The 25,413-nt window shown below is 43.0% G+C and overlaps 1 protein-coding gene across 3 annotated transcripts; it reads left to right on the top strand.

The window, feature by feature from the left end:
- Positions 1-983: 983 nt before the first annotated feature.
- Positions 984-24,934, top strand: LOC115471092 (calcium homeostasis modulator protein 2-like). Of its 3 annotated transcripts, XM_030204770.1 has the most exons (4): positions 984-1,227; positions 3,757-3,856; positions 12,042-12,798; positions 24,442-24,934. In XM_030204770.1, the coding sequence occupies exons 3-4, from the start codon at positions 12,256-12,258 to the stop codon at positions 24,856-24,858; spliced, it is 960 nt and encodes a 319-aa protein (XP_030060630.1). In that variant the 5' UTR covers positions 984-1,227; positions 3,757-3,856; positions 12,042-12,255; the 3' UTR covers positions 24,859-24,934. The 3 variants fall into 3 exon arrangements, with proteins under 3 accessions (XP_030060630.1, XP_030060629.1, XP_030060631.1); XM_030204769.1 differs by lacking the exon at positions 3,757-3,856; XM_030204771.1 differs by lacking the exons at positions 984-1,227; positions 3,757-3,856 and adding an exon at positions 3,585-3,662.
- Positions 24,935-25,413: the final 479 nt, after the last annotated feature.

Genomic DNA, 25,413 nt, shown 5'->3' on the forward strand with positions numbered 1-25,413 from the left:
AATCGGAAAAGGTTAGTGCATGTCGTTTCAATGGGGTTTTCACACTAATTGCTCATCTCCATTCCGTTTTCGTTAGCTGCTACTACCGTCGAAAAATAGGCTTTAGTGCATGGAAAGGATCGGAAATTCTTCCCCGAGGGCTCATTTAACGATGAAAAACGTTTAGTGCATCTGCCTCTTAGGGAAGAGAGAAGAAGGAAGGGAGTGATTAGGGTAGTTAAAGAAAGTGGGCTTTCATAACTGAGTAGGTTGGTGAGGTGGATTAGTGAGGTTATCGGTTCTCATTGTAGGCTTTGTTGAAGAGGTATGTCTTCAGAAGAGATTTGCGAAAGATGGTTATTTCGTTGATTGTTTTCAGGACTGTGGGTAGTGCGTTCCATAACTGCGTGCTCATGTAAGAGAAGGTCGTGGCATGCATCAGCTTGTATTTTAGTCCTTTACAGCTGGGGAAGTGCAGGTTGAGAAATTTGCGGGATGATCTTGTGGCGTTTCTGGGGGGTAGGTCCACGAGGTTTAGCATGTATATGCTAATAAAGAGTTTCAACTTGAATTCTCCCTGCCTGAGAGTCGTGTGTGTCTCCTACTAGAGGGTATCTTCCATCCTGTTCCTCCGTGGACTCAGTTCTGGTGTACACATCATCAATTGTTTCTTCATATTATTTGAAATAGCAGCTCTTCAATTGGATGCCAGGGAATCGTGCTTTTCTCCAGTGTCTCCCAATGTACCTGAACCTTCCCAGCTTTGTTTCGTAAGTCCTACATATGCTGCTATAATTGAGGTGGTTTATTCATGCATATGTTTTTCCAGTTGGTCAGAAGGCATGGGTGGAGGAGAAATGTGTGAACTATTTACAACACAGAAAGGCAGGCGCATTTATGTAGTTAGTGCAATTTTAAGTTCTGAGTAGAGGAAATGTTATCTCAATGACAGGAAGTTGAGAGGCTGTGGTGCCTTTTTTTTTGCAGACAGCTGTATGCTGGTATCTGCTTCCCAGCCCAAGTTGCTTCTTTCACGTGCCACTGGATGGCCACCCCTTGCTTTCTGCCTGCCTACTCATAGGCTCCACTACCAGGAATTCCTGGAGACGTCAGCGACCTCTAGCAGTGGTTCCCACCCTTTGCACTGCTGAGCAATAGACAGCAATCACGGAGCAAAACTTTGAAAGAGGATGAATTTCAAAGCAGATGTGCAGGAATAAGAACAAGCTTGGAAACCCCTGGGCTCAGGTAAGTGCTTTCTTTTGAAATTACTGTGCATAACATATCTGTAACATATATTTGGTGGTACTTGTGGGGCGTGTGTGTGTGTGTGTGTGTGTGAGAGAGAGAGAGAGAGAGAGTCCTTCATCCCCAAGAAAACCTCAACTACAGCACAACTGTTTTGTTCTGCCCGAGTCTCCCAAACTAGTTTTGAATTCTTTGAACTTCAATAGAAAATGTTAATTTTAGCTCATTCGAGATCAGGCAGCTAAAAAGGAGACTACCAAATACATTGAAAAAGCCTACAGATTTCTGTCCACAGTTTTCCAAATTGGAACATCTGGTCGGGATTAAAATGCTTTTTCGCTGAAAACAGGGAGAGTGACACAGCTTTTTCCTCTCTGGCTTCCAGCATAACAGGAAAATGCAGACTAACCAGCAGGTCCCCATTTTTTTCGTTGTTGCTGTCTGTGTTTTCAGGAGTGACAAACGGGCAGTGATCATAACTATACCAAATTAATTTAATACAGCAACCAAAGCCTCCAGATCATGCATTCATGGGCGGATGCATTTCGGCTGAAACTTAATGCAGAAAAAACTCAATGCCTAATACTCACATCTCAACATAACAAGAATAAATTCACCGTCATTAACACACCAAACTTGAACCTTCCAATTTCGGATACCCTAAAAATTCTCGGAGTTACCATCGATCGACACCTAACACTCGAGAGCCACGTGAAAAACACAACCAAGAAGATGTTCCACTCAATGTGGAAATTAAAAAGAGTAAGACCTTTCTTCCCAAGGACTGTTTTCCGTAACCTGGTACAATCAATGGTGCTCAGTCATCTAGACTATTGCAACGCACTCTACGCCGGCTGTAAAGAGCAAATAATCAAGAAACTTCAGACAGCCCAGAACACTGCAGCTAGACTCATATTCGGTAAAACAAAATATGAAAGTGCTAAACCCCTACGAGAAAAACTACACTGGCTCCCACTTAAAGAACGCATCACGTTCAAAATATGCTCCCTAGTTCACAAAATCATTCACAGAGATGCACCAGCCTACATGGCAGACCTGATAGACTTACCACTCAGGAATGCCAAAAGATCATCCCGCACATTCCTCAATCTGCTTTCCCTAACAGCAAAGGTCTAAAATACAAACTAATGCACGCGTCAAACTTTACCTACTTGAGCACACAGTTATGGACCGCATTGCCGCGCAACTTAAAAACAATCCACGAACTAACGAGCTTCCGCAAACTACTGAAGACCCATCTCTTTAACAAGGCATACCACAAAGATCAACCAATGTGAATACACACAACTCCTCCACAGATATTCAGGACTGTCTTACAATATCTTCTTGTAATACTACTATCATGTTTTATCATTATCATGTTGACCAAGACCCTCCTATAACACTAAATATGTATTTTCTAATATATTACCACTATTCACGATGTATTGTAAGCCACATTGAGCCTGCAAAGAGGTGCGAAAATGTGGGATACAAATGCAATAAATAAATAAAGATTGAAGCTTGGTGATTGCTGTTACTGCTCATAGTTTCAGACCTGTACTAATTCAACTCCTTTCTTAGGAGTAGTTTGGAAGGGGCATGGGGGTGGGAGGGGAGGGGAGAACCTCCTCTCCCAGTCTAGCTGTCTCCCTCATCACCAATATGACCTTTCTTCCTATAGACACCAACATTTCAAACTGATTGGGGTGCCAAACATAATTCAAATTGTCCATCGCTGGACATATTGAAGGTCAGTGCTCAGTACTGGGTGCGCTCACTACCCACTATACCTACAGAGCTGGCAGGAGGCCTCCCAAAACTAAGCAGTCAAACTGTGCTTACGACCCGCTCTCTGTCTTAAATATTATGAGCAACATGCAAGGCCCATTCTGATGATGAAAAAGATAGTGAATACTGTTCACAAAAGGTTCATAGGAGGCTCTCAGAATGTGGGTCTGTTAATACATCTAACTCTTGAATAGATATTGCTGATGTATTTCAGTGTAACACAATTCTGAATGACATAAGGAAGTAATATAGTTCAAATCTTAGTTAAAAAATCACCCTGCTCACAATAGATGCAGCCAGCTGAACACCATTAAAAAGAAAAACATGTTAAGAAAGTTATTTTTAGGTTTTCAACTAGCACGTCAAATTCTATAAGACGAGACCCTAGGACAGTGAAGGGACTATGGATGGTGGTGAGGTTGGGGCTTCCTCTGGGAAGGAACTCTATTATGTGTCTTTCCATATTCTTTAATGCGGTAATCAGGGAATGAAAAAGTTAAACAGAAACTGTACACAGCTTCCACATTCAGACTCTGTGGGCTGGGATCTCAGTAGTGTCGAGTTACCAGCCTGTGCCAGTACAACCCTTTCCCTGCCTTACTGCATCTTTTTGCACAATCAGACAGTGTTTACCGAAGTGCCAGGTAAAAATCGGCAATTAAGAATAGTGAGATAATTGAAAGTTTGGTGATAAATTTATCAGTTGTAGTCTGAATCTTTGTTAGCTTCATTTTTCAGAATTGTAAGAGCATTCTGCGTTTGCTGTTTCCTACAAATATGCCTAGAGGTGAGCAGGTTCAAACAGGTCTGAGAAGGGAAGGCAAGCAGTAGAAGACAGGTAGGCCCGTGACTTCAAGGAATGCTTTATTTTATTTTTTCTAACTTAGCCTTAGCTACTCATCAAAAATGTGATTTTATTTTAAACTGGACTATATTTCAGGGCCATATTATCAAAGAACGTAATTTGGTGATCACAGTTAACTGACATCCTATAACATATAGTAACATAGTAGATGACGGCAGAAAAAGACCTGCGTGGTCCATCCAGTCTGCCCAACAAGATAAACTCATATGTGCCACTTTTTGTGTATACCTTACCTTGATTTGTACCTTTAATTCTGTGATGGAGAAGATACAGGAACAACACAGTGGAACAGTGTGGATAACACTCTCATCCTCCCTGTCTCAGCAGCTCGTAACCTGTCATCTTCGACTCCTCTCTCTCCTTCTTTGCACATATTCAACAGACTGCTAAAGCCTGTCATTTCTTTCTCTATAATATCACCAAAATTCATCCTTTCCTTTCTGAGCACACTACCAGAACCCTTATTCACACTCTTATCACCTCTCACTTAGACTATTGCAGCTTGCTTCTCACAGGTCTCCCACTTAGCCATCTCTCTCCTCTTCAATCTGTTCAAAATTCTGCTGCACGACTTATATTCTACCAGTGTCGCTATGCTCATATTAGCCCTCTCCTCAAGTCACTTCATTGGCTCCCTATCCATTTCTGCATACAGTTCAAACTCCTCTTATTGACTTACAAGTGCATTCACTCTGTAGCTCCTCAGTACCTCTCCACTCTTCTCTCCCTACATTCCTCCCCAGGAACTCTGTTCACTGGGCAAATCTCTCTTATCTGCACCCTTCTCCTCCACCGCTAACTTCAGACTCCGTTCCTTTTATCTTGCTGCACTATATGCCTGGAATAGGCTTCCTGAGCCGGTACGTCAAGCTCCACCTCTGGCCGTCTTCAAATCTAGGCTAAAAGCCCACCTTTTTGATGTTGCTTTTAACTCCTAAACCTTAATCACTTGTTCAATACCCATGTTTTATCATTCCCACCTTAGCAATTCCCTTATCCCTTATTTGTCCTGTTTGTCTGTCCTAATTAGATTGTAAGCTCTGTCGAGCAGGAATTGTCTCTTTATGTCCAGTGTACAGCACTGTGTACATCTAGTAGCGCTATAGAAATGATAAGTAGTAGTAGTAGTAGAATTTCAAGATGATTTCTGAAGAAAAAAAACCCCAGAAGTGAATATTTAATAACACTGCAAAACTGAGGTCGATCCAATCTTGTGACTGGAAAAAGGCAGGGCCGTCGAGAGAGGCTAGGCCAGGCCCAGAGCAAGGGCACCCCGCCTCCGCCCCCTCGCCGCTGCCACCCCCTGTTGCTCCCCCCCACTGCTGCTGCCCTCTGTCGCTCCCCCCGCCGCTGCAGTCCCCGGTCTCACCTGCCTTCCTCCACGGCTCCGGCCCCCCTGCATTCGAAGCGGCAGTCGCAGATCTCCTCTCTTCTGGCCTTCCCTCCCTGTGTCCCACCCTTGTCTGATGTAACTTCCGGTTTCTGTGAGGGTGGGACACAGGGAGGGAAGGCCAGAAGAGAGGAGATCTGCGACTGCACCCCGGTGCTGGGCCCGGGGAATTTTGTCCCCCCTGCCCCCCCTCTCAGCGGCTCTGGAAAAGGGTGAAGGCTTTATGCATTTTAAATGAGAACGGATTCAGGTTCTGGAGTGGCCTGCTAGCTACAATATCACTCACTATCCCTCTTCTCAGGTAATTTAGGGACCCTTTTATTAAACCACTATAAAATGTGTAGTTCTGCGTCTTAACATGGGAATATACCATGTTGAAACTGCACGTTTTACGTGGCAACCAGTAGGAGTGGAACCGGCATTTTATAATTCTTGTTTCTACATTCAAATGTCCATTAGTACGTGGTTCCAGGCTGCAGTTAGCCAGCAGAAGATAGGCCAGCACTTTACAGGATGGCCGCCCAAATCAGCCTAACTCCATTCCGGACACAAGTGCCATAGGCCTGCTGAAAGAGTCAAGTGTTAACAGCAATTTTAAATTATTTCAAATTTGCACCCCGTAGCTGTCGATAAAATACCTGAAGCAGTAAAGCTGCTTGTCAAGTCCGTCTCAGTTTTTCACATAAAGCAACTCCAATTCAAATTTGCATCTAAACCCTTAGGTTCAAGGGAGCTCAGACAAAAAAATCCACTGTTGTTCACATTGCAACAGGAGTTTATCTATATCACTCCGTCTCACTGTCAGTAGTACTACTCTATGAATTGTAAGGCACACCAAAAGAGTGGAATTAAAGCCTACCCTAATGATTCAACATAACTAAAGCCACATGGTTCTAACCGACGACTGACCATGTCTCCTATTATCCTATTACTATCCCTTATCTATTGCTTTCCATCTTCCTTACGCCTACCTCCTAACGCTTAATTCCTTACAACTTTGTTATTCTTTGTATTGTTGATGTAAGCCGCATTGAGCCTGCCATGTGTGGGAAAGCGCGGGGTACAAATGTAATAAATAAATAAAACTTCAAGGAACAGTGTTGAACCAAAGGAGCACCTAATTTCTTCCTGGCAATAGCGGATCAATGTTCATTTATCCACACATGCAAAGGTCTAGTGGTCTTCCCAATGTATAGTTTATTGCAACTGCAATGAAGTGCATAGACCACATTATCAGTAGCTCAAGTTGTACAAAATTTTAACTTAATAATTTTACCATCAACTGGATTGACAAATTTATTGATCTCCAGTGTCACCCCACAAGTCATACAGCCCTCACCCCCACACTTGGTAACATAGAAGATGACGATGATGACAGCGGCAGATAAAGACCTGTACTGTCCATCCAGTCTGCCCAACAAGATAAACTCATATGTGCTACTGTATACCTGACCTTGATTTATCCTTGCCATTTTCGGGGCATAGCCCATAGCCCAGTACTTGCCCCGCCTCCCAACCACCGGTGCTGCCACCCAATCTCCGCTAAGCTTCTGAGGATCCATTCCTTCTGAACAGGATTCCTTTATGTTTATCCCACGCATTTTTGAATTCCGTTACCGTTTTCATCTCCACCACCTCCCACAAGAGGGCATTCCAAGTATCCACCACTCTCTCTGTAAAAAAATACTTCTTGACATTTTTCTTGAGTCTGTCCCCCTTCAACCTCATTTCATGTTCTCTAGTTCTACCGCCTTCCTATCTCCAGAAAAGATTTGTTTGCAGATTATTACCTTTCAAATATTTGAACGTCTGTATCATATCACCCCTGTTTCTCCTTTCTTCCGGGTTATACATGTTCGGGTCAGCAAGTCTCTCCTTATATGTCTTGTAATGCAAATCCCATACCATTTTTGTAGCTTTTCTTTGCACCGCCTCAATTCTTTTTACATCCTTACCAAGATATGGCCTCCAGAACTGAACACAATACTCCAAGTGGGACCTCACCAATGATTTGTACAGGGACATCTACACCTCCTTACTTCTGCTGGTCACACCTTTCTCTATACAGCCTAGCATCCTTCTGGCTACGGCCACCGCCTTGTCACACTATTTCGTCGCCTTCAGATCCTCAGATACTATCACGACTATCCCTAACTGTCGTGAAATGCATCAGAAAGGTACTCACATCTTCTTCTTTTGAATGTGACTGTTCATTTTGTAAAAGTAAACCTCGTTTATTGTATTTTGCACGTTTGCATGCATTATGCAATACTTTCAAAGGATAACCTCTGTCTCTTAAATGACTGCAAAACTTCTTAGATTGACACCTGAAATCTTTTTCCTCTGCATAGATTCTTCTAAACCATAGGACCTGTGAGAATGGAAGGCTGTCCTTCAGCTTACGTGGATGACAACTGCCGTAATCCAAAAAAGTATTCCCATCTGTAGGTTTCACATTTACGTTGGCCACAAGATCAGTCACAGACTGTTCAATTTCCACATCCAAAAAGTGGATCTTCTTAAAAGAACAGGAAGCTGTGAACCGAATTGCAGAGTGACAGTTATTCAACTTTATAAGAAATGACTGAAAAGCTGCTCCATCACCATGCCGTAAAATAAACACATCGTCAATATAACGACACCATAAGAATATTTTATTGAAAAAAGCTGAAGACGTGATCCACTTATTCTCAAATGCAGACATGTCCACATTGGCTACAGTAGGGGCAAACATTGCCCCCGTAGCCACACTAGAAGTCTGTAAATAGAAATAGCCCATAAACAGGAAGTAATTTTCACATGAAGCCAATTTGGCTAACTGATGTAAAAATTCAGAGGGAACTTCATATGACCTCGATCTCTCTTCTAATGCCTGCTGTACAACCAAAAGAACTTCATCTTGTATCATATTGTACAAGGACTTGATATCCAAAGTTGCCATCAACAAAGTTTGGCCATCTCTCAACTGTATCTCTCCAATCATCTGTAAAAAGTGTGTAGTGTCCCTGATGTACAAAAACCCTTTACTCATCAGAGGTGGAAGTAGGCCTGTATTTTTGCTTCAAAAATACAGTCAAGTCCACACAGAGAAAACGTGTGCACTTCTGTGTGTGCCCACAGATAGATGATTAGACCCTTTAAGAGCAATTCTATAACTAGGTGATCACAGTTACGTGCCCATTGCACGTGTGTTTAAAATAATGATATATACAGTGAAACCTTGGTTTTCGTTGATAATTTGTCCGAAAACAATCGGCGAAATCCGAAACCGATGTAAACCGAGGCAATTAATGAGGACGGCCAAAATCGGGAGAAGGACGTCCATCTCCCGAAACAAATTGGGGGATGGACGTCCTTTTTCGACGAAATCCGAGGCAACTAACGAAAACCGAGACAAATTTCTCGTTGACAAAATCAATGAAATCCAAAACTGACGAAAACCGACGTCAGCGAAAACCGAGATACTACTGTACATGGGTAGTGTGCACATACGCACACGTGCTATTCTGCAAATACCCACATGACTTACACAGGGGGGAATTCAGTAAATGGTGCCCAAAGTTAGGTATTCTCTAAAGGGCACTTTGCGCAGAGTGTCCTTTAGAGAATACCAGCTTAGCACAGATTTTGTGCCTATCTTTGGGCACCAGCAGGAGTGGACTGGCCATTCGGGCAACTGGGGCAGTGCTTGAGAACTCAGGGGCTCTAGGGGGCCCAGAGGCTCTGCCCCCACTGCTGCACACTATAGCTCCCCAAGCCTCAGTGGGCCCTCCCCAGTCCCACCTTGAAGGGCCCTGGTGGTCTCGTGGCCTCAGCTGGGGTGGGAAAGAATAACACTCTTTCCTGCCTGCTGCCACTATTTTGCCCGGTGCTGAGCTGCCATGTTTTTAAAAAGACTCTTTGCAGCAGTCTCACGAAATTGTCGAGACCCAAGAGATCCTCAGCCACCATTTTGAAAACACAGCAGTGCCAGGCAGAATAGCGGTAGTGGGCAGGAAAGAGTGGGGTTCTTTCACGCCCCCAAAGAAGCCACTAGACCATCAGGGCCCTTCAAGGAAGGATCAGGAGGGGCTCACTGAGGCTTGGGGGACTGTAGTGTGTGGGAGGGGGGCTGCAGCTGCGGTGGTAGGGGGCTATAGTGTGTGGGAGGAGCGGCAAGCAGCGCTGGGGGGGGGGGGCAATGATCTTTACTGCCCAGGGACCCAGATCCCTGTCAGTCTGCCCCTGGGCGCCAGCATTTACACCTGCCACAAGCTGATGTAAATGCTGCCAACCAATTTATGGCTGTTGAACGCGCAATCGATTGTATTCCATAACATCATGCCTAACTTATGGGAACGCCTCCTGATCCACCTATGTCCCTCCCATGGCCATGCCTCTGGAATTGCAAGCTATGAAATTTAGCTGCAGATTTTATATAATAGTGTCTAGGAATGATGTGCATGGAACTCCAAATTGCCAATTAACATCAATTATTGATGCCTCGTTAGCTAATTAATTTGATGCAGAGCTGTGATCAGCACCCAAATTTGTATGCTCAGCTTTGGATGACCTATATAGAATCCGAGGGATGGTGTGTATTTGCAAGAGGAGCCTACACATGGGAAGAACATGGGTGGAACATAGGCAGGGCTCCCATGTAAGCATGTAAGTTGTAAGGTATGCCCATTTGTCCTAGATATCTCTGTTAACAGATAATTGACTGTGAGTCATCTGCTTTACAAGATATTTTGCATCAAAGATTGCTTGCAATATATGGTGTTTGTTTTATATTATTTTAGTATTATTTCTTTTATGTAAATTATATTACTCTTGTACAATGTTTTTATGTTTTATATATATGCTTTTTTGATTATTATTGTTATGTTTATATTATAGACCCCTGACGCAGGCCTTTACGGCTGAAACACGTTTCGTGTCGGGTCATTTTTATTGATTTGAATAAAGACCTTGTTTAGGAAGACACCAACTGTGAGAGGACTTTTTTGGATCCACTGTGTGTACGTTATGCCCATCCCTGCCACATTTAGGCAGTTCTGTGGCTAGCATAAGTGTGAGAATCTAAATGCTAGGCACGTTGATACCATTTGTATTCTATAAGGGAACTTCATGGCACCTAAACAGAGGCATCCAGTTAGAGAATTAATCAAATGTATTACATCTGGCCATTAGAGAGTATTGTTTCCTCTAAGCTGAGTGGGAGTCCTCCAGCTGCATTGCTGCCAGTAGGGGGTGGTGTTTCAATACTGTGTTTTCAATGGCTAGGGATAGGTAGATTGGCTTAAGATGGATAGTCGTGTTCATTTTACGCTTGCATGCCTGGTTTATAAAAGTTTCTTTGGATTAAATTCAGAAACAGTAGGTCAGCTCTTAACATTTCCAAGTAATGGATCTCACTTGAAAAGTGGGATGAGGTTATCATTGGATTTTCTTCTATGAAGAATATAAATTATAAATCTATTTGGGAGCACTCTTTTGCTTTGCAAAGTGTTAAGATCTGGAACGATATTCTGATTCAGCTTCATCAAATTAAATCTTATATCTTATTTAGAAAGGCTCTAAAAATGTATCTGTTTATAAAGCAAATATTGTAACATTGTTAACTGAGTTGAGAAATTGTGATCGTATTTGATTGCAGAGATATTGCTGTTATTGTATCAGATTGTTTAATTAATATTAATTCTGATCTACAGTGGAAATTCCTTCTAATGTGAAGCTATTCTTGTTTGTAATCTGTTTTTTAGCCTTTGGTTAAAAGCAGAATAGAAATTCGCTAATAGAATACAACACAGGTTCCCTAGAGTCTCTCACTAATGAAAAAGTGGTAGTGAAACAGCACCACCCACTGGCAGGACTGTAGGTGCAGGACTCCTGCTCAGCTTAGAGTGTTAGAGAAATAACCCAGAACCCATTAGATTTCCAAATAACTATCTTAAATGGAAGCTCATGATGAGTATGTAAGATATCTGAGATTTACTTTCTTGCAAGATGGCTTTATAGTCCTACTTGGGAGGAAGGGGGGGAGGGTGTTTGATGGTGGGAGATGGAGTTGCTGTTTTTATTCTTGCTTAGTTTTAATTGACCCTGGAGTTCTTTATGCTGTTTGTGTAGGATATCCCCCCAAATTCTATATAGGGCATCCTAAGTTGCATGCGTAAATTTGGTCGTATTCTGGATTTGCGCATGCAACTTAATTGGCTTAGCAAGCCAATCAGCACTGATAATTGCCACTTAACAAGCAATTATTGACATTAATTGGCTTTAATTAGAATTTACGCACACAACTTTCTATTCTATGAAGTGATGCGCATAAATTCTAAATTGCGGATCTGGAAAGGGGGCGGGTTGTGAGCGTTCCTAGAATCTTTTTGCAGTGTTATAGAATATGCCCATTCCACGAATGATTTAGGCGTTGGCATTTACAACAGGTTTTCATTGGCGTAAATGGCCATGACTAAATATAATCGCAGAAAACGGGCATTGAGTGTATTCTATAAACTATGCCTAGATTTAAGCGTATTCTATAAACTGTGCCTGAATTTAGGCGTTGTTTATAAAATACGCCTAGGTGTATTTTTTTCGGCGATGATTTTTTTTTTAGGCGTGATAAATAGAATCTAGCCTATTATGCATTTTTTTCTTCTTTGCTCAGAATGATAGATGATGTGGCTTATAAGTTTTTTTAAAATAAAATTAAGTACAGTAGTATAACATTTGTGACAATATCCACACTTTTTGAATGCTTATTTCTTTGCTGTTCCCTTCTAGAGCCCATCCTACCAAACCTCTGTCTTGGGAGTTTACTGTATCACCAGGAACCTAAAGAAGAATTCAATCTATTTTACGGAACTCGAAGGTCACATTGAAACTGCAACAGAAAAAATGAGATAAATGGAACACAGATTTGCCTTATTGTTTTTCAGTCTGAAGGAAAAAGGTTTCAAATACTGTAGGACTTGGAACACGACAAGAAGCAGGCAAAATGGCGGCACTAATTGCAGAGAACTTCAAATTCCTCTCCTTGTTTTTCAGAAGCAAAGATGTCATGATATTCAACGGTCTGGTGGCACTGGGAACTGTCTGCAGCCAGGAGGTGTTCTCTGTAGTTGCCTTTCACTGCCCATGTTCTCCAGAGAGGAATTATCTTTACGGACTGGCTGCAATTGGAGTCCCTGCCCTGGCCTTGTTTGTCATTGGAGTAATTCTGAACAATCGTACGTGGAATTTCGTGGCAGAATGCCGTAGGAGAGGGGCAAAAAACTGTACAACTCCGGCCGTCTTCTTGTTGTTTGGATCCATCATGGGCCGGGCTGTGGTAGCCCCTGTCACTTGGTCTGTCATTTCACTGCTGCGAGGTGAGGCCTATGTGTGTGCCCTAAGTGAATTCTTGAAGCCTGAGGCCTTAGACAACTTTCCACCTAACTATGGAGCTGAGACTATGGCCAAATTTCCCTGCGTAGATATACCTGTGGAAGTTCTAAGTTTTAAAGCAGAAGTAATAAGAAGACTGAAATATGAGTCTCAGGTAATGTTCTTTGTTTTCTAAAATATATTTTGGGAATAATCTATATCAAGTAGTAAATTAGAAATAATACTGAAGGCTTCGGTCTTATGTAGTGCTTACTTTCCAGGCTTTTCTTACTAAGAACCAGGGGCGTAGCCAGACAGCAGATTTTGGGTGGGCCTAGTCAAGAAGTGGGTGGGCACCAAGTGTTCTCCTCCCCCCCCAATGCGATGAGGCCAGTATCAGCAGCTTAGGAAGCTTAGACTGCTGAAGTGGAAAGCAGTGTTTTCAGCACCGTCAGGGGGAGGTCTTCAGTTGGCGAAGCTTGGGATCCCCACTAGCTAGCACTAAATATGTGCTGCTGTTGGGTGGGCCTGAGACCTAAGTGGATGGGCCCCGGCCCACCCAGGCCCACCTGTGGCTACGCCACTGCTAAGAACTGCATCCAGCTGCGTAGGCACGGGTGGGCCTGAGTGGGCCAGGATGCCTCCAGTTTGGATCCACGCCCTCCCAGTCAGCAGCAGCAGAGTCCAATGAAAGGCAAACTGGAGGCTGTGCCCACCCTATGTTAACCCAAGGCCCCCACCAGAAAATCAGTCCTAGCTACACCACTGACTGCATCCTGCCTAGTTGTCCACTAATAACCAGGGAAAGGAGAAGAAAAATGAAACTCACTGTCAGGAAACTTCCGCTGTTTAAACCTTATTTTTAAAAGATAATTTAAAAATACTGTATGTAGGGATCATTGTTGTGTATTTAAAGGTTCTCTACTGGAAACATCAGTCTGACCTATGATTATATTTTTATGTATGATTAATGTGGCATGCCACCCAACAGGTGAGAGGATGAAGTGATTCAGAGAAGAGCTACTAAGAAAATTTAGGGCCTGTAGAGAAACCTAAGACAAAATATATTCAGTGAAGAAAACAAGGGAAAGGGGACTATGGTGGAACTATTCATATATTTAGCAGGCTTTAGTGAGGGAAAATAAAGGTGTTATGTTCCATAGAAAAAGACATTTAAACACAAGGAATGTTGATATGATACTGGAAGAAGGAGCAGAAGAAGTACTTCGTTACCAAGTGTTTAATAGGGTAGAACCTATCAATATTGTGACGGAATTTAAGCATGCTTGGGAAAAGGACAGAGAGGAGTGGTTTGGGAGGCTGTGTAAAGCACACAGGAGTGAGTGGCCTGGGGTGCTGTGCCTCATGGCGCAGTTGGTACATTGCTTGACCTACTGCGTTTTTTTTGTTGTTACATTTGTACCCTGTGCTTTCCCACTCATGGCAGGCTCAATGCGGCTTACATGGGGCAATGGAGGGTTAAGTGACTTGCCCAGAGTCAGAAGGAGCTGCCTGTGCCTGAAGTGGGAATCAAACTCAGTTCCTCAGGACCAAAGTCCACCACCCTAAACACTAGGCTACTCCTCCACTGTTGGTGGTATTTGAGATTCTACATGGAATGTTGCTATTCCTAGGAACATTCCGTGTAGAAGTCGGCCCTTGCAGATCACCAATGTGGTCGCGCAGGCTTCTGCTTCTGTGAGCCTGACGTCCTGCACATACGTGCAGGACGTCAGACTCACAGAAACAGAAGCCTGCGCAGCCTTCTACATGGAATGTTGCTAGTGGAATAGCAACATTCCATGTAGAATCTCCAATAGTTGCAACATTCCATGTAGAATCTCCAATAGTAGCAACAGAACCTCCAATAGTTGCAACATTCCATGTAGAATCTCCAATAGTATCTATTTTATTTTTGTTACATTTGTACCCTGCGCTTTCCCACTCATGGCAGGCTCAATGCGGCTTACATGGGGCAATGGAGGGTTGCCCAGAGTGACTTTCCCAGAGTCACAAGGAGCTGCCTGTGCCTGAAGTGGGAATTGAGCTCAGTTCCTCAGTTCCCCAGGACCAAAGTCCACCACCCTAACCACTAGGCCACTCCTCCACTCCTGAGTTCACGTCCTGAGTTGGAATCCCACACCAGGATTTCTGTTAGGTAATCAGTCTTTTGCCAACTCAGCCATCCACCCACTTTCAGTCAGTAAATGAGTACCCAGCCTTAGCCAGGGGTAAAGAATGGGGCAGGCAATGACAAACCACCCCACTAATAGTCTGGCAAGAAACTATAACACAATAGGCAGCCCACATAAGTCATTCAAGGCACGGTACACCTGTGTACATTGGACTATCTCTCCTTTACCTTTCCACCTCACCAAAGAGAAAAGACAACAAAATTGACTTTGAAAGAGCAATACTCTGCAGGCAATTAAGCTTGTACATATGACAGCTGGGAGATATCCTTAGCCAGGGCAGTGTAGAGTGGAGCTGCCAGGGAGGCACACTCTGTTGCAGGGGCGTAGCCAGTATGGGGCCACGGGGGCCTGGGCCCCCGTAGATTTGCCCCTGGACCCCCTGACGACGATCCGATGACCCCCCCTCCCACCGCCGCCTACCTTTGCTGGCGGGGGACCCCAATCCCCGCCAGTTGAACAGAGGTTCTCTTCTTCCCAATCCCGCGCAAGGCTTCGGCTGGCGGGGGTTGGGGTCCCCCGCCAGCAAAGGTAGGCGGCGGCGGGAGGGGGGTCATTGGGTTGTCGGCATGGGGGGTTCAGCAATGGCGGGGGGGTCGGCGGCGCCAGGGGGGGCTAAAATGTGCCCCCTCACCTCGGGCTCTGGACCTCCCCTCCCGCCGAAGTCTGGCTGTGCCCCTGCTCTGTTGGTAGGCTTTATTCTCAGAGATGCCAAGGGTGGCCCATCCCAAAGCTTCAGGATTGTTTAAACTCAGTATCCAATTGGCTCAGGGATCACAAACGAATTCTTAATGAACAGAAGACAGTAGCTTGCTGGTTCACTGGAGGCCTTTCCCCTCTCACTACACTTATTTGGAACTCAGATTGTTATCCTTCTAAACTCAGGTTTCTCAACTTTGCAAAATCTGTTTGAGTTTTTTTTTACCCTTCGACAGCCAGGCATTCTTCAACGGTATTTAGATAATAATTCTTTGCATGCTTTGATCCTTTCCTTATTCACCTCCAAGCTGGGCTATTGTAATATGGTCTACCTGGGCTGCAATCGTTTCTTATTAAAAAAAGATCCAAATCTTACAAAACACTGCCATGAGACCCCTCTGTAATGCCCGTCGTACTGACTATATAACTCCACTCCTTAAATCTTATCATTGGCTTCCTGTGGAACAACGTGTTACCTTTAAAGTTCTTGTTGTTGCTTTTAAAGCCCTCCATATTGGCCTTACACTTTATCTCTCATCCCTCACTATCCCTTATTGTCCTTCTCGCACACTCCGTTCTCTTAACGATCATCGTCTCGTTCTCCCAAACCCAAAAGAAGTCACCCTACAATCAACCAGACATCAGACATTCTTCTTTGCAGCACCAGCCCCTTGGAACTCCTTACCCTCTTCCATTAGAGCTGAAACATCCTTGAACAATTTTAAGTCATTCCTTAAGTCCTGGCTTTTTCAACAAGCCTTCCCTTCTGCTTAATCTGATGTTGTTTTCGGCTCCCTCACTGTGACTAAACACCTAAAACCTAGTCCCTGTTGTCTTCCTATCTATTATTGTCTCGTTTTTGTTATTTCTTTTGAATACGTGGTTGTCTTTTCTTTTCTATCAACCAATGCAGCTCTTTTTCTATATGTTCTATGTTATTACTTTGTATTGTAAACTGCTGTGAATTCCTGGCTAGAAACGGCAGTATAGCAAGGCTTAATAATTAAATAAATAAATAAATAAATAGATAAGCTGGAGATTTGCCACTGAAGGCCAATGAGTGAGGTTCTTCTCACAGGCCCCAGCCATGTCTAAAACTATTGCTCATGTTCCTTCCCTGCCCTGCCTCACCCTCAACAAGTAACTGAAGTGTGGCAGCACAGGATTCAGCTCTATAGGCCACATCAAGGGGCTTATAAGAGGTTTAAGTCATTAGCCCCCATTGAGCCATAGCCCCCTCTTCAATTCCTCAGCATACATATGCTTTCCCATAAATGCAAGGACTAGTGGACACAAGCTACTATGTAGTAAATTTAAAAGAAATCGGATAAAATATTTCTTCTCTCAATGTGTAATTAAATTCTAGAATTCATTGCCAAAGAATGTGGTAAAAGTAGTTAGCTTAGCAGGGTTTAAAAAAGGTTGGACATGTTCCTATAAGAAAAGACCATATGCCACTATTAAAGTGGACTTTGGAAAATCTATTGCTTAGGCCTGAGATAAGCCACATAAAATCTGTTTTTACTCTTTAGGGATTTTGTCAGGTATTTGTTATAGGACTAGACAGATTATTCTACCTCCCTTAGTGGGCAGGGCAATTGGGAACTAGAACTTTATTATAATTTAGCACTCTGGTACTTATAACAACCAATCTTATGTTCCCTTATGGATCCAAGTCCACAGCCCAGTTATACTAACAAGTAACTGACACAAGGCTGAATTTATAAAAAATATATAATAATATTTATTATAGCAGCATATAAATTATTCCAATAAAGGAGGTAACAACAATGGGAGAGTTATTTACAAATGCTATGACCTCTATAGGAAAACGACTTACCCTTATTAAAAGGGTCGAGCAAACACAGGCCTATCTACGGGATAATAAGCAGGTGGCCCCAGAATCTAGGGGCCACCTGCTTATTACCCCATAGAAGTTAGCAATATATTTAACTTTAAAATCAATGTAACGCTGATTTTTTTAAAAAGGTTCCAGAGGTGATCTGGGAAATTATAGACCGGTGATCCTGACGTCGGTGCCAAGCAAAATGGTAGAGACTATTATAAAGAACAAAATTACTGAGCATAGTCAAAAGCATGGATTAATGAGACAAAGCCAACATGGATTTAGTGAAGGGAAATCTTGCTTCACCAATCTACTACATTTCTTTGAAGGGGTGAACAAACATGTGGGCAAAGGTGAACCAGTCGATATTGTGTATCTGGATTTTCAAAAGGCATTTGACAGAGTACCTCATGAAAGACTCCAGAGGAAATTGGAGAGTCATGGGATAGGAGACAATGTCCTATTGTGGATTAAAAACTGGTTAAAATATAGAAAACAGAGATTAGGGTTAAATGGTCAGTATTCTCAATGGAGAAGGGTAGTTAGTGGGGTTCCCCAGGGGTCTGTGCTGGGACCGCTGCTTTTTAACATTTATAAATGACCTAGAGATGGGAGTAACTAGTGAGGTAATTAAATTTGCTGAGGACACACAGTTATTCAAAATTGTTAAATCATAATTACATAAGTATTGCCATACTGGGAAAGACCAAAGGTCCATCAAGCCCAGCATCCTGTTTCCAAAAGTGGCCAATCCAGGTCACAAATACCCGGCAAGATCCCAAAAATGTACAAAACATTTTATACTGCTTATCCCAGAAATAGTGGGGTTTCCCCAAGTCCATTTAATAACGGTCTATGGACTTTTCCTTTAGGAAGCTGTCCAAACCAAGAGGACTGTGAAAAATTACAAGAGGATCTTAAGAGACTGGGAGACTGGGCATCCAAATAGCAAATATATCAGATTACTTTTCAACTTTTTTCACTTTTTTACTTTTTCATAGTCAGGTGACACACACTTTATTTACCGCCTTTTCGGCAGTGTTCAGACCTTGGTCATTTACAAAGTATGTAGCTTTTTCGCAAATCATTTTTGTATTGTTGATTATACTACCATAAGATACTTACTCACTGCATAGTTGCTCGTTTGCATCATTCTGAGCTGCTTCATTTTTGACATTTTATATTCTTTAGTGCATTTTCACTCACTGAGTTTTGGGCAAGTTGCTGACAAGGAATTATTGAATGCAAAACCAGTTTTTCTCTTCATTTCTTAATGTCTGACATTTTTCAACAAGGTATATGCTATTTCTATTGAACAGATTATCGTTTTGTTTAATGCACTTATGATGTGTGTATATATAGTCTATCATCTCCCTTTGTAAATCATATAAGAATGTTCTATATTTTGTCACATATAGCAGCAGTGGGATTACATAAATTGTAGTATATTTCTCAAAATGTTATCCTATTACCCTCCGAGTCAGTTTACAAGAAAGAACAAACACAGATATCTCGATCTTTGCCTTCTGTTTATATCCTTGGAGGTTTAATATGTCTGTTTATAGATGTGTTTCCAGTTTTTTATGTTTCTTATGGTTAGTATAGCTTATCATATATTTATTTTATTTTCCTCTTTTAGAATTATCCACCCCTGAGACAGGCATATAGTGTGCCGATACATAGCTGTGTCAGGTACTCTTGTTTTCAGCCGATCTTCATTGACTTGCTCCACTTTCTTCTTGGACTTTTGGTTTGCTCCACACCAGGGGCGTAGCCAGAAAACAGATTTTGGGCGGGCCTAGGTAAGAACTAGGTGGGCACCAAGTGTTCTCCCCCACCCCCACCACCAAAAATAAATCTCAGCTGGCAGGAAAATGCTTCTTTCCACTTTGGCAGTCTGCAGCAGGCATGCGCTGAAAACTGAGCATGCGCAGGTGCCGGTATCGTGGAGAGTAGCGTTTTCGTTGCCATTGGGGGAAGCCTTCAGCTGGCAGAGCTTGGGATCCCCACCAGCTACCACTGAATATGTGCTACTGTTGGATGGACCTGAGCCCTAAGTGGGTGGGCCCTTTTTATTAAGGTGGTAATCCTACATTCCTGCATAATACAGTTCCTCTAGTGGTCCTTGAGACCCCCTCCCACCCCACCCTATCTTCTACAAACATTCCTCTTTCTAGACTCTTCTGTTTGGTTCCAGCTTCCTAGGTACAGAGTAAGAGCCCAAGCTTGCTGACTCTCCTCCTCCTCCTGAAGGCAAGCCTGTCACCTAATCAGCCTTCAATTGTCCTCTTCTACTGTATCAGTTCTATGGACCAAGTGAGATTATCCTAGTTTGTGCCGCTCTTCTCATGCACATCCCTCATCTTGCAGCACTCAGCTTTTCCCATCTCTCACACACTGCTTATCTCCTGCTCCCATCACATATATTTCACCTATCCTGCGTCTCTCTTCCTCATGCCTCCTTACCATCTTTCTTCCATCTCTCTCTTTTTCCCATTCAGTGTCCTCCTATTCCCCCTCCCCCCATATCCAGCATCTTCCTTCTGTCTCCTGTCTTCCCAGTGTTCAAAATCCACCTTCTGTATTCTTCCCTCCTCCCGGGAAGAGCCGTCAGAGGTGACAGCGGCAGCAGATGGTGGCAAAGGTTAGTGATAAAATGATAGAAGTACCCTGGAGTTCAGGGGTCAGCAGAAAACTGCCACTTGCATTGGCTGGGTTTTCTGTCTTGCTTCTGTTTTAAAAACTGGTTAGGCCCGTAAAACAAGTCAGTTGGCAACCCTGCGTGATAGACCATCCTTCAGGCAACTGTGATCACCCCCCTCCTCTTTTTTTACAGCCCATCCCAGATCAGCCAAAGAGCATTCCATCTGGCTCAACCAATAGGGAAATTAGGTAACAGCTTCTGGGGGGAGGGGGGAGGGGGAGAATGGTGGCAAAGAGCAGCTACTGTCAAAGCTAACCTATAGCTTTGGTTGTTTTTTTTTTTTCCAAATCATCTTTATTAGGAACTTCAAGAACATACGCAATTACATAACAAATTACTCACACAGACAGCAGGAGTGGCCTAGTGGTTAGGGTGGTGGACTCTGGTCCTGGGGAACTGGGGAACTGAGTTCGATTCCCACTTCAGGCACAGGCAGCTCCTTGTGACTCTGGGCAAGTCACTTAACCCTCCATTGCCCCATGTAAGCTGCATTGAGCCTGCCATGAGTGGGAAAGTGCGGGGTACAAATGTAACAAAAATAAAATAGATACTATTGGAGATTCTACATGGAATGTTGCTACTATTGGAGATTCTACATGGAATGGTACTATTCCACTAGCAACATTCCAAGTAGAAGGCTGCACAGGGTTCTGTTTCTGTGAGTCTGACGTCCTGCACAGACGTCAGACTCACAGAAGCAGAAGCCTGTGCGGCCACATTGGTGGAATAGCAACATTCCATGTAGAATCTCTAATAGTAGCAACAGTGGAGGAGTGGCCTAGTGGTTAGGGTGGTGGACTTTGGTCCTGAGAAACTGAGTTTGATTCCCACTTCAGGCACAGGCAGCTCCTTGTGACTCTGGGCAAGTCACTTAACCCTCCATTGCCCCATGTAAGCCGCATTGAGCCTGCCATGAGTGGGAAAGCGCGGGGTACAAAAATAAATAAATAAATAAATAATAAAAATAAATAAAAATATTACAGCTATGTGAAGCTCATTATTGAATATAATTTAATATATCTAGCACTCCAGAACAAAAACTATAAACTGAAGTTGAATGTTCATAACGCACAGGAGGATGGAGGTCCCAGGCACAGTGTACTCTTATCCATGCCCCCATCTCTCTAAATAATCCTACAAGGAGCCACCACACCAAAAGTATAATGTTTATAGCAAGTTCCAAAATCTTCTAGCCTATATGTAAACCCCAATCATCCCCACCCTTTAAACCCTCACCTCAACTGGAGCAACAAATAATAAACATACAATGGATCATTTAGAGACCGTACTTAAGTATTTAACACTAAGCTGTGTTGTCTGTGAGTTAACTTCATCCATTAGGGTCCCATATTACTTAAAAAGACTTACACCTAGTGGAGTCAATTTTCCCCCACTTCTTTCCAATCAAACATTAGAGTTTTCCATTGTATTAGTCCAAAGATTCGCACCACAACAGTAGAATAAGTTTGTTAACTACTAATCTAACCTTAACCAGAAACAGCCTTGAGCCCCCTGCATCATTTGGAGAAAGGTGTCCTAAATGAAATAGTAAATGCTCAGGAGAAAGTGGTACATAATAGCTCATGACCGAACTTAAGAAATTCACACGCCATATCCAAAAATCTTTTATTAAAGGACAGTGCCAGAACATATGTGCTAAAGTAGCTTTATAGTTTACAGTTTATTTCAGGTTTGATATATCACCATTACAAAGTTAATCGATCATAATGGTTTACAATAAAATGCCAATCGTCCAACATTAAAACAGAAAGGAGCTCCATTTTACAATAGGACAGAGGTCATTCATACACAAGAGAGACACTGTAGAAGCTGATGATCCTGAGCCCGTGACAACAGGTAAGGAAAACAAATCAGGGAGATGTGGCCATAGGCTCAAAGGCTAACTAAAAGAAGTGGGTCTTTAACATTGCCTTAAATTTAGAGAAAGGAGTTTCGAGTCTGATTGATGGTGGGAGGTCATTCCAAGATTTAGGAGCAATGAAGAAGAAAGCTGAAGAACGTGTGGACTCGTAATGGGCCTTTCGGGGGGGAAGGTAGCATAAGGCAGTTGGCATTTAATGATCTAAGAGAACGTCTTGGAGTATAGGGAAGAAAGGAAGTCAAGGAAGAAAGATAGGAGGAGGAGGAGCCTAAGTGAACAGCCTTATGACTGAGATAAAAGATTTTAAACATGGAGTGAAACTAAATTAGAAGCCAGTGTAATTGTACCAGAAGGGGGGAGGCAGAGAAACCAGTTCTGTGGGTACTTGAGCACTCCCAATACCGAACAATCTCATTGACTATGTCCAATGAGAATAATTTCTGTTTGGTTTAGCACCCTGAATAATTTTGAAAAGTTGGCTCCTATGAGGAGGGGGCATGATCGAATCCGCGGACCTTGTATAACAGAAGGACCGATGAATTTTGAAGAGTCTGTACCTATGAAGAGAAGATTTTGAAATGCCACCGTAGATAGCCTTACAATAGTCCAACTGCGATATTAAGATATGAAGAGAAGGAAAGATCAGATAGCTGTGGATAGACTGAAGCCTCCTTAATGTTAGAAAACCAAGTTTAATGACACATTTGATTTGGGGCTCAAAAGTTAATTTTGAAACAAATGCCAAGATAGTGAAAATAATTAGTTGAAATGGGCCTGTTGAAGAGAACTGGAATGACAGCAGAAGAAGTATGAAACCCAATGACCCATGAAGAGATCTTTTGGAGGAATTAAGAACAAGTGTGTGCCTGGACTGCCAGTCGGCTAGGGCATCCAAACATAAATGAAGATAGGGAAGCTGGGGAGAGTTGGGAAAAATCAATAAAATAGCATCTGAATTTTTTTTATTTTGTACCCCGCACTTTCCCACTCATGGCAGGCTGAATGCAGCTTACATGGGGCAATGGAGGGTTAAGTGACTTGCCCAGAGTCACAAGCAGCTGCCTGTGCTGGGAATTGAACTCAGTTCCTCAGGACCAAAGTCCACCACCCTAACCACTAGGCCACTCCTCCACTCCATAGAAAAAAAATAATATTGTGAGACAGCTACCATCAGTATCTAGTTTAATTTTATACACTCACCAGGGAGATATATAGGATCGCAATAGGAACTTATATTCCATCTCTCAATAGGACATGCTCGCTGAAACCAGACCAATATGACTTACACATCTTTTTAATAAATCCGCGTCTATAAGACTACCCAAGTCAGATCCCCAGGCTTCCGAAGCTCACCAAAATAATGATAGAAATATTTAAGGGAAACCTTATTGTCTTCCTTGATCTGCAAACATCTATCTAATAGCTGGGCCTTCTCAGAAGTAATTTGAGTTTTTGGTAAACTTTGAATGTAGTGCCTTCTAGTGTGTTTTGCAGCAACATCGGGGTCATACAGGAAGCTTGCTCCAAGAATATTGTGTCTCAGTCTTCCTTGTGGTTATATAAAGATCAACACCACCACCCCAGATCTCTGAGTGGTGCCTCACTCTCCACCCCAGCCATTGGTGTCTGCAGGAGCATCAACACCTCTCCAGTGTGGCTGCACCACCCACACATATGGTTAGCTTGGGCTCACAGAAAGCATCCGGCAGGCAGCCCTTACCAACAGCCACCCTCCAGCTCATACAACCCAACTTTGCGCAGCAGGGTTAGACTGTACCCATATTCCAATTGCTCAGCTCCCACAGCTGCACACACATATCCTGACCTTGTGAAAGAAGAGGCTCAGCCAGTACCAGTTCCATAATCAGGCTTCAAGGGTATCTTGTCTATCCAGCAGCTACTGAAGATGAAAGATAGGGGTCGCTGTATGTTTTGAGCAAGAGGAGGTCTGTATTTTAGGCAGGAGGACAAGAGAGGTGAATCACTTTGACTGGGGCTGAGGAAGGGAACGAGTGAGGCTATACAATATTTTGTAACATGCACTTTTCAACTTGTGTAACATAAACCTGAATTTGTACTTCAGATTTTTAAATGACAAAGATAAAGAAAAAATTTTTTCGTCTTGTTGGTTAGGTAAGAATGCTCGTTTAAACAGACATTAATTTGGGGACTAAAATGTTGCAGTCATTTCAAAAGTGAGATTCCTACTGCTTCAGAAGGCATTAATTTTGAATCTATAACGTAGTCATTAGCAGTTTGTCCTTCTAGTGTCCAGGATAAGTTAACAGTTGTTAAGAACACAAAATAAAAGGGTCCAAAAGCAGTAGGACCCTCACACTCAGGAAGGTGTTTCTGGAGAACTGTTTGGGCTGGTAACAAGTATTGCCAAGCCAGACAAACACTTCGATCCTACTGGACAAAATGATTAGGAAAATGTTTTCCACGATGAAATGATTAAAATGTGTTTAATTGAAAATCTGTGATTCTTTCTTTAGCTCCTTGGATGGATCTGGATTGCAACAGTTGCAGTAACAGTATTCTTGACTAAGTGTTTGCAACGCTGCTGCTCACCGCTAGGCTACCACCAAGAACAATACTGGTCCCAGTATCGCTCTATAGAAAACCAGCTCTTCAACCACACTGCTGAAGTCCACGCCAAGATCCTGGCTGCTGTTAACGTGAAAAAGTTTTTTGGTTTTGTGGCCCTCAATAATGAAGATAAAGAGCTCGTGAAGGAGTTCCCAGTGGAGGACGTCCAATCAAGTCTACAGTGGAACGAGATTACCGGTCTATATCTCTATCGAGAGAATAAAGGAGTGCCACTTTACAGCCGCCTTCACAAGTGGGCAAAAGGACTAATGGGGAAAGGGACAGACGTGGAAGAGAAGGAAATGGCACTTCTTGCTGTGTAAGACTTATTAAAGGGCATTTTCGATATGATGTCTAAATCCAATTTTGGACGTTTCGCTGAAAATGTCCAAAAATCAAGTGGCAAACGTAGCTTTTTTTCAAAACAGAAAAATGTCTTTCTTTTTGTTTCAAAAATGCCCATTTCCTAGATGTTTTGTAGATGCTTTGTGCTCAGTGTGATTTTCTTTTGTGACCATTTTTGAAAAAAAAAGTCCGAGAGAAAAATGCACAAACACAAGCCATGGGGACATAATAGACTGGCCACACAGACATCCCAGCAGAGCAGTGGAGCACCCTAGGGGGCACAGCAGTGGACGTCACATAAAAGATCCCAGGTACACCTCTCACCTTACCCCCTTATATTATGGAGAGCCCTCCAAAACCCACCAAAAACCTACTGTACCCAACTGTACACCATTACAACAGCTCTTATGGCTGCAGGTGTCACCTATATGTGGGTACAGTAGGTTTTTGTTGGGTTTTGGAGGGCTCATACCTTCCACCACTAGTGGGGTCCCCCATCAGCAAAGGTAGCAGACGGCGACGGCGGGTTGGCG

The sequence above is a fragment of the Microcaecilia unicolor genome, chromosome 5, assembly GCF_901765095.1.
Source record: "Microcaecilia unicolor chromosome 5, aMicUni1.1, whole genome shotgun sequence".
NCBI classification, from domain to species: Eukaryota; Metazoa; Chordata; class Amphibia; order Gymnophiona; family Siphonopidae; genus Microcaecilia; species Microcaecilia unicolor.

Coding starts and splice junctions, on each gene's coding strand:
- LOC115471092 (XM_030204770.1), top strand. CDS start 12,256: ATGGCGGCACTAATTGCAGAGAACTTCAAATTCCTCTCCTTGTTTTTC. Junction 12,799..24,441: donor GACTGAAATATGAGTCTCAG/GTAATGTTCTTT, acceptor TTCTTTCTTTAG/CTCCTTGGATGGATCTGGAT.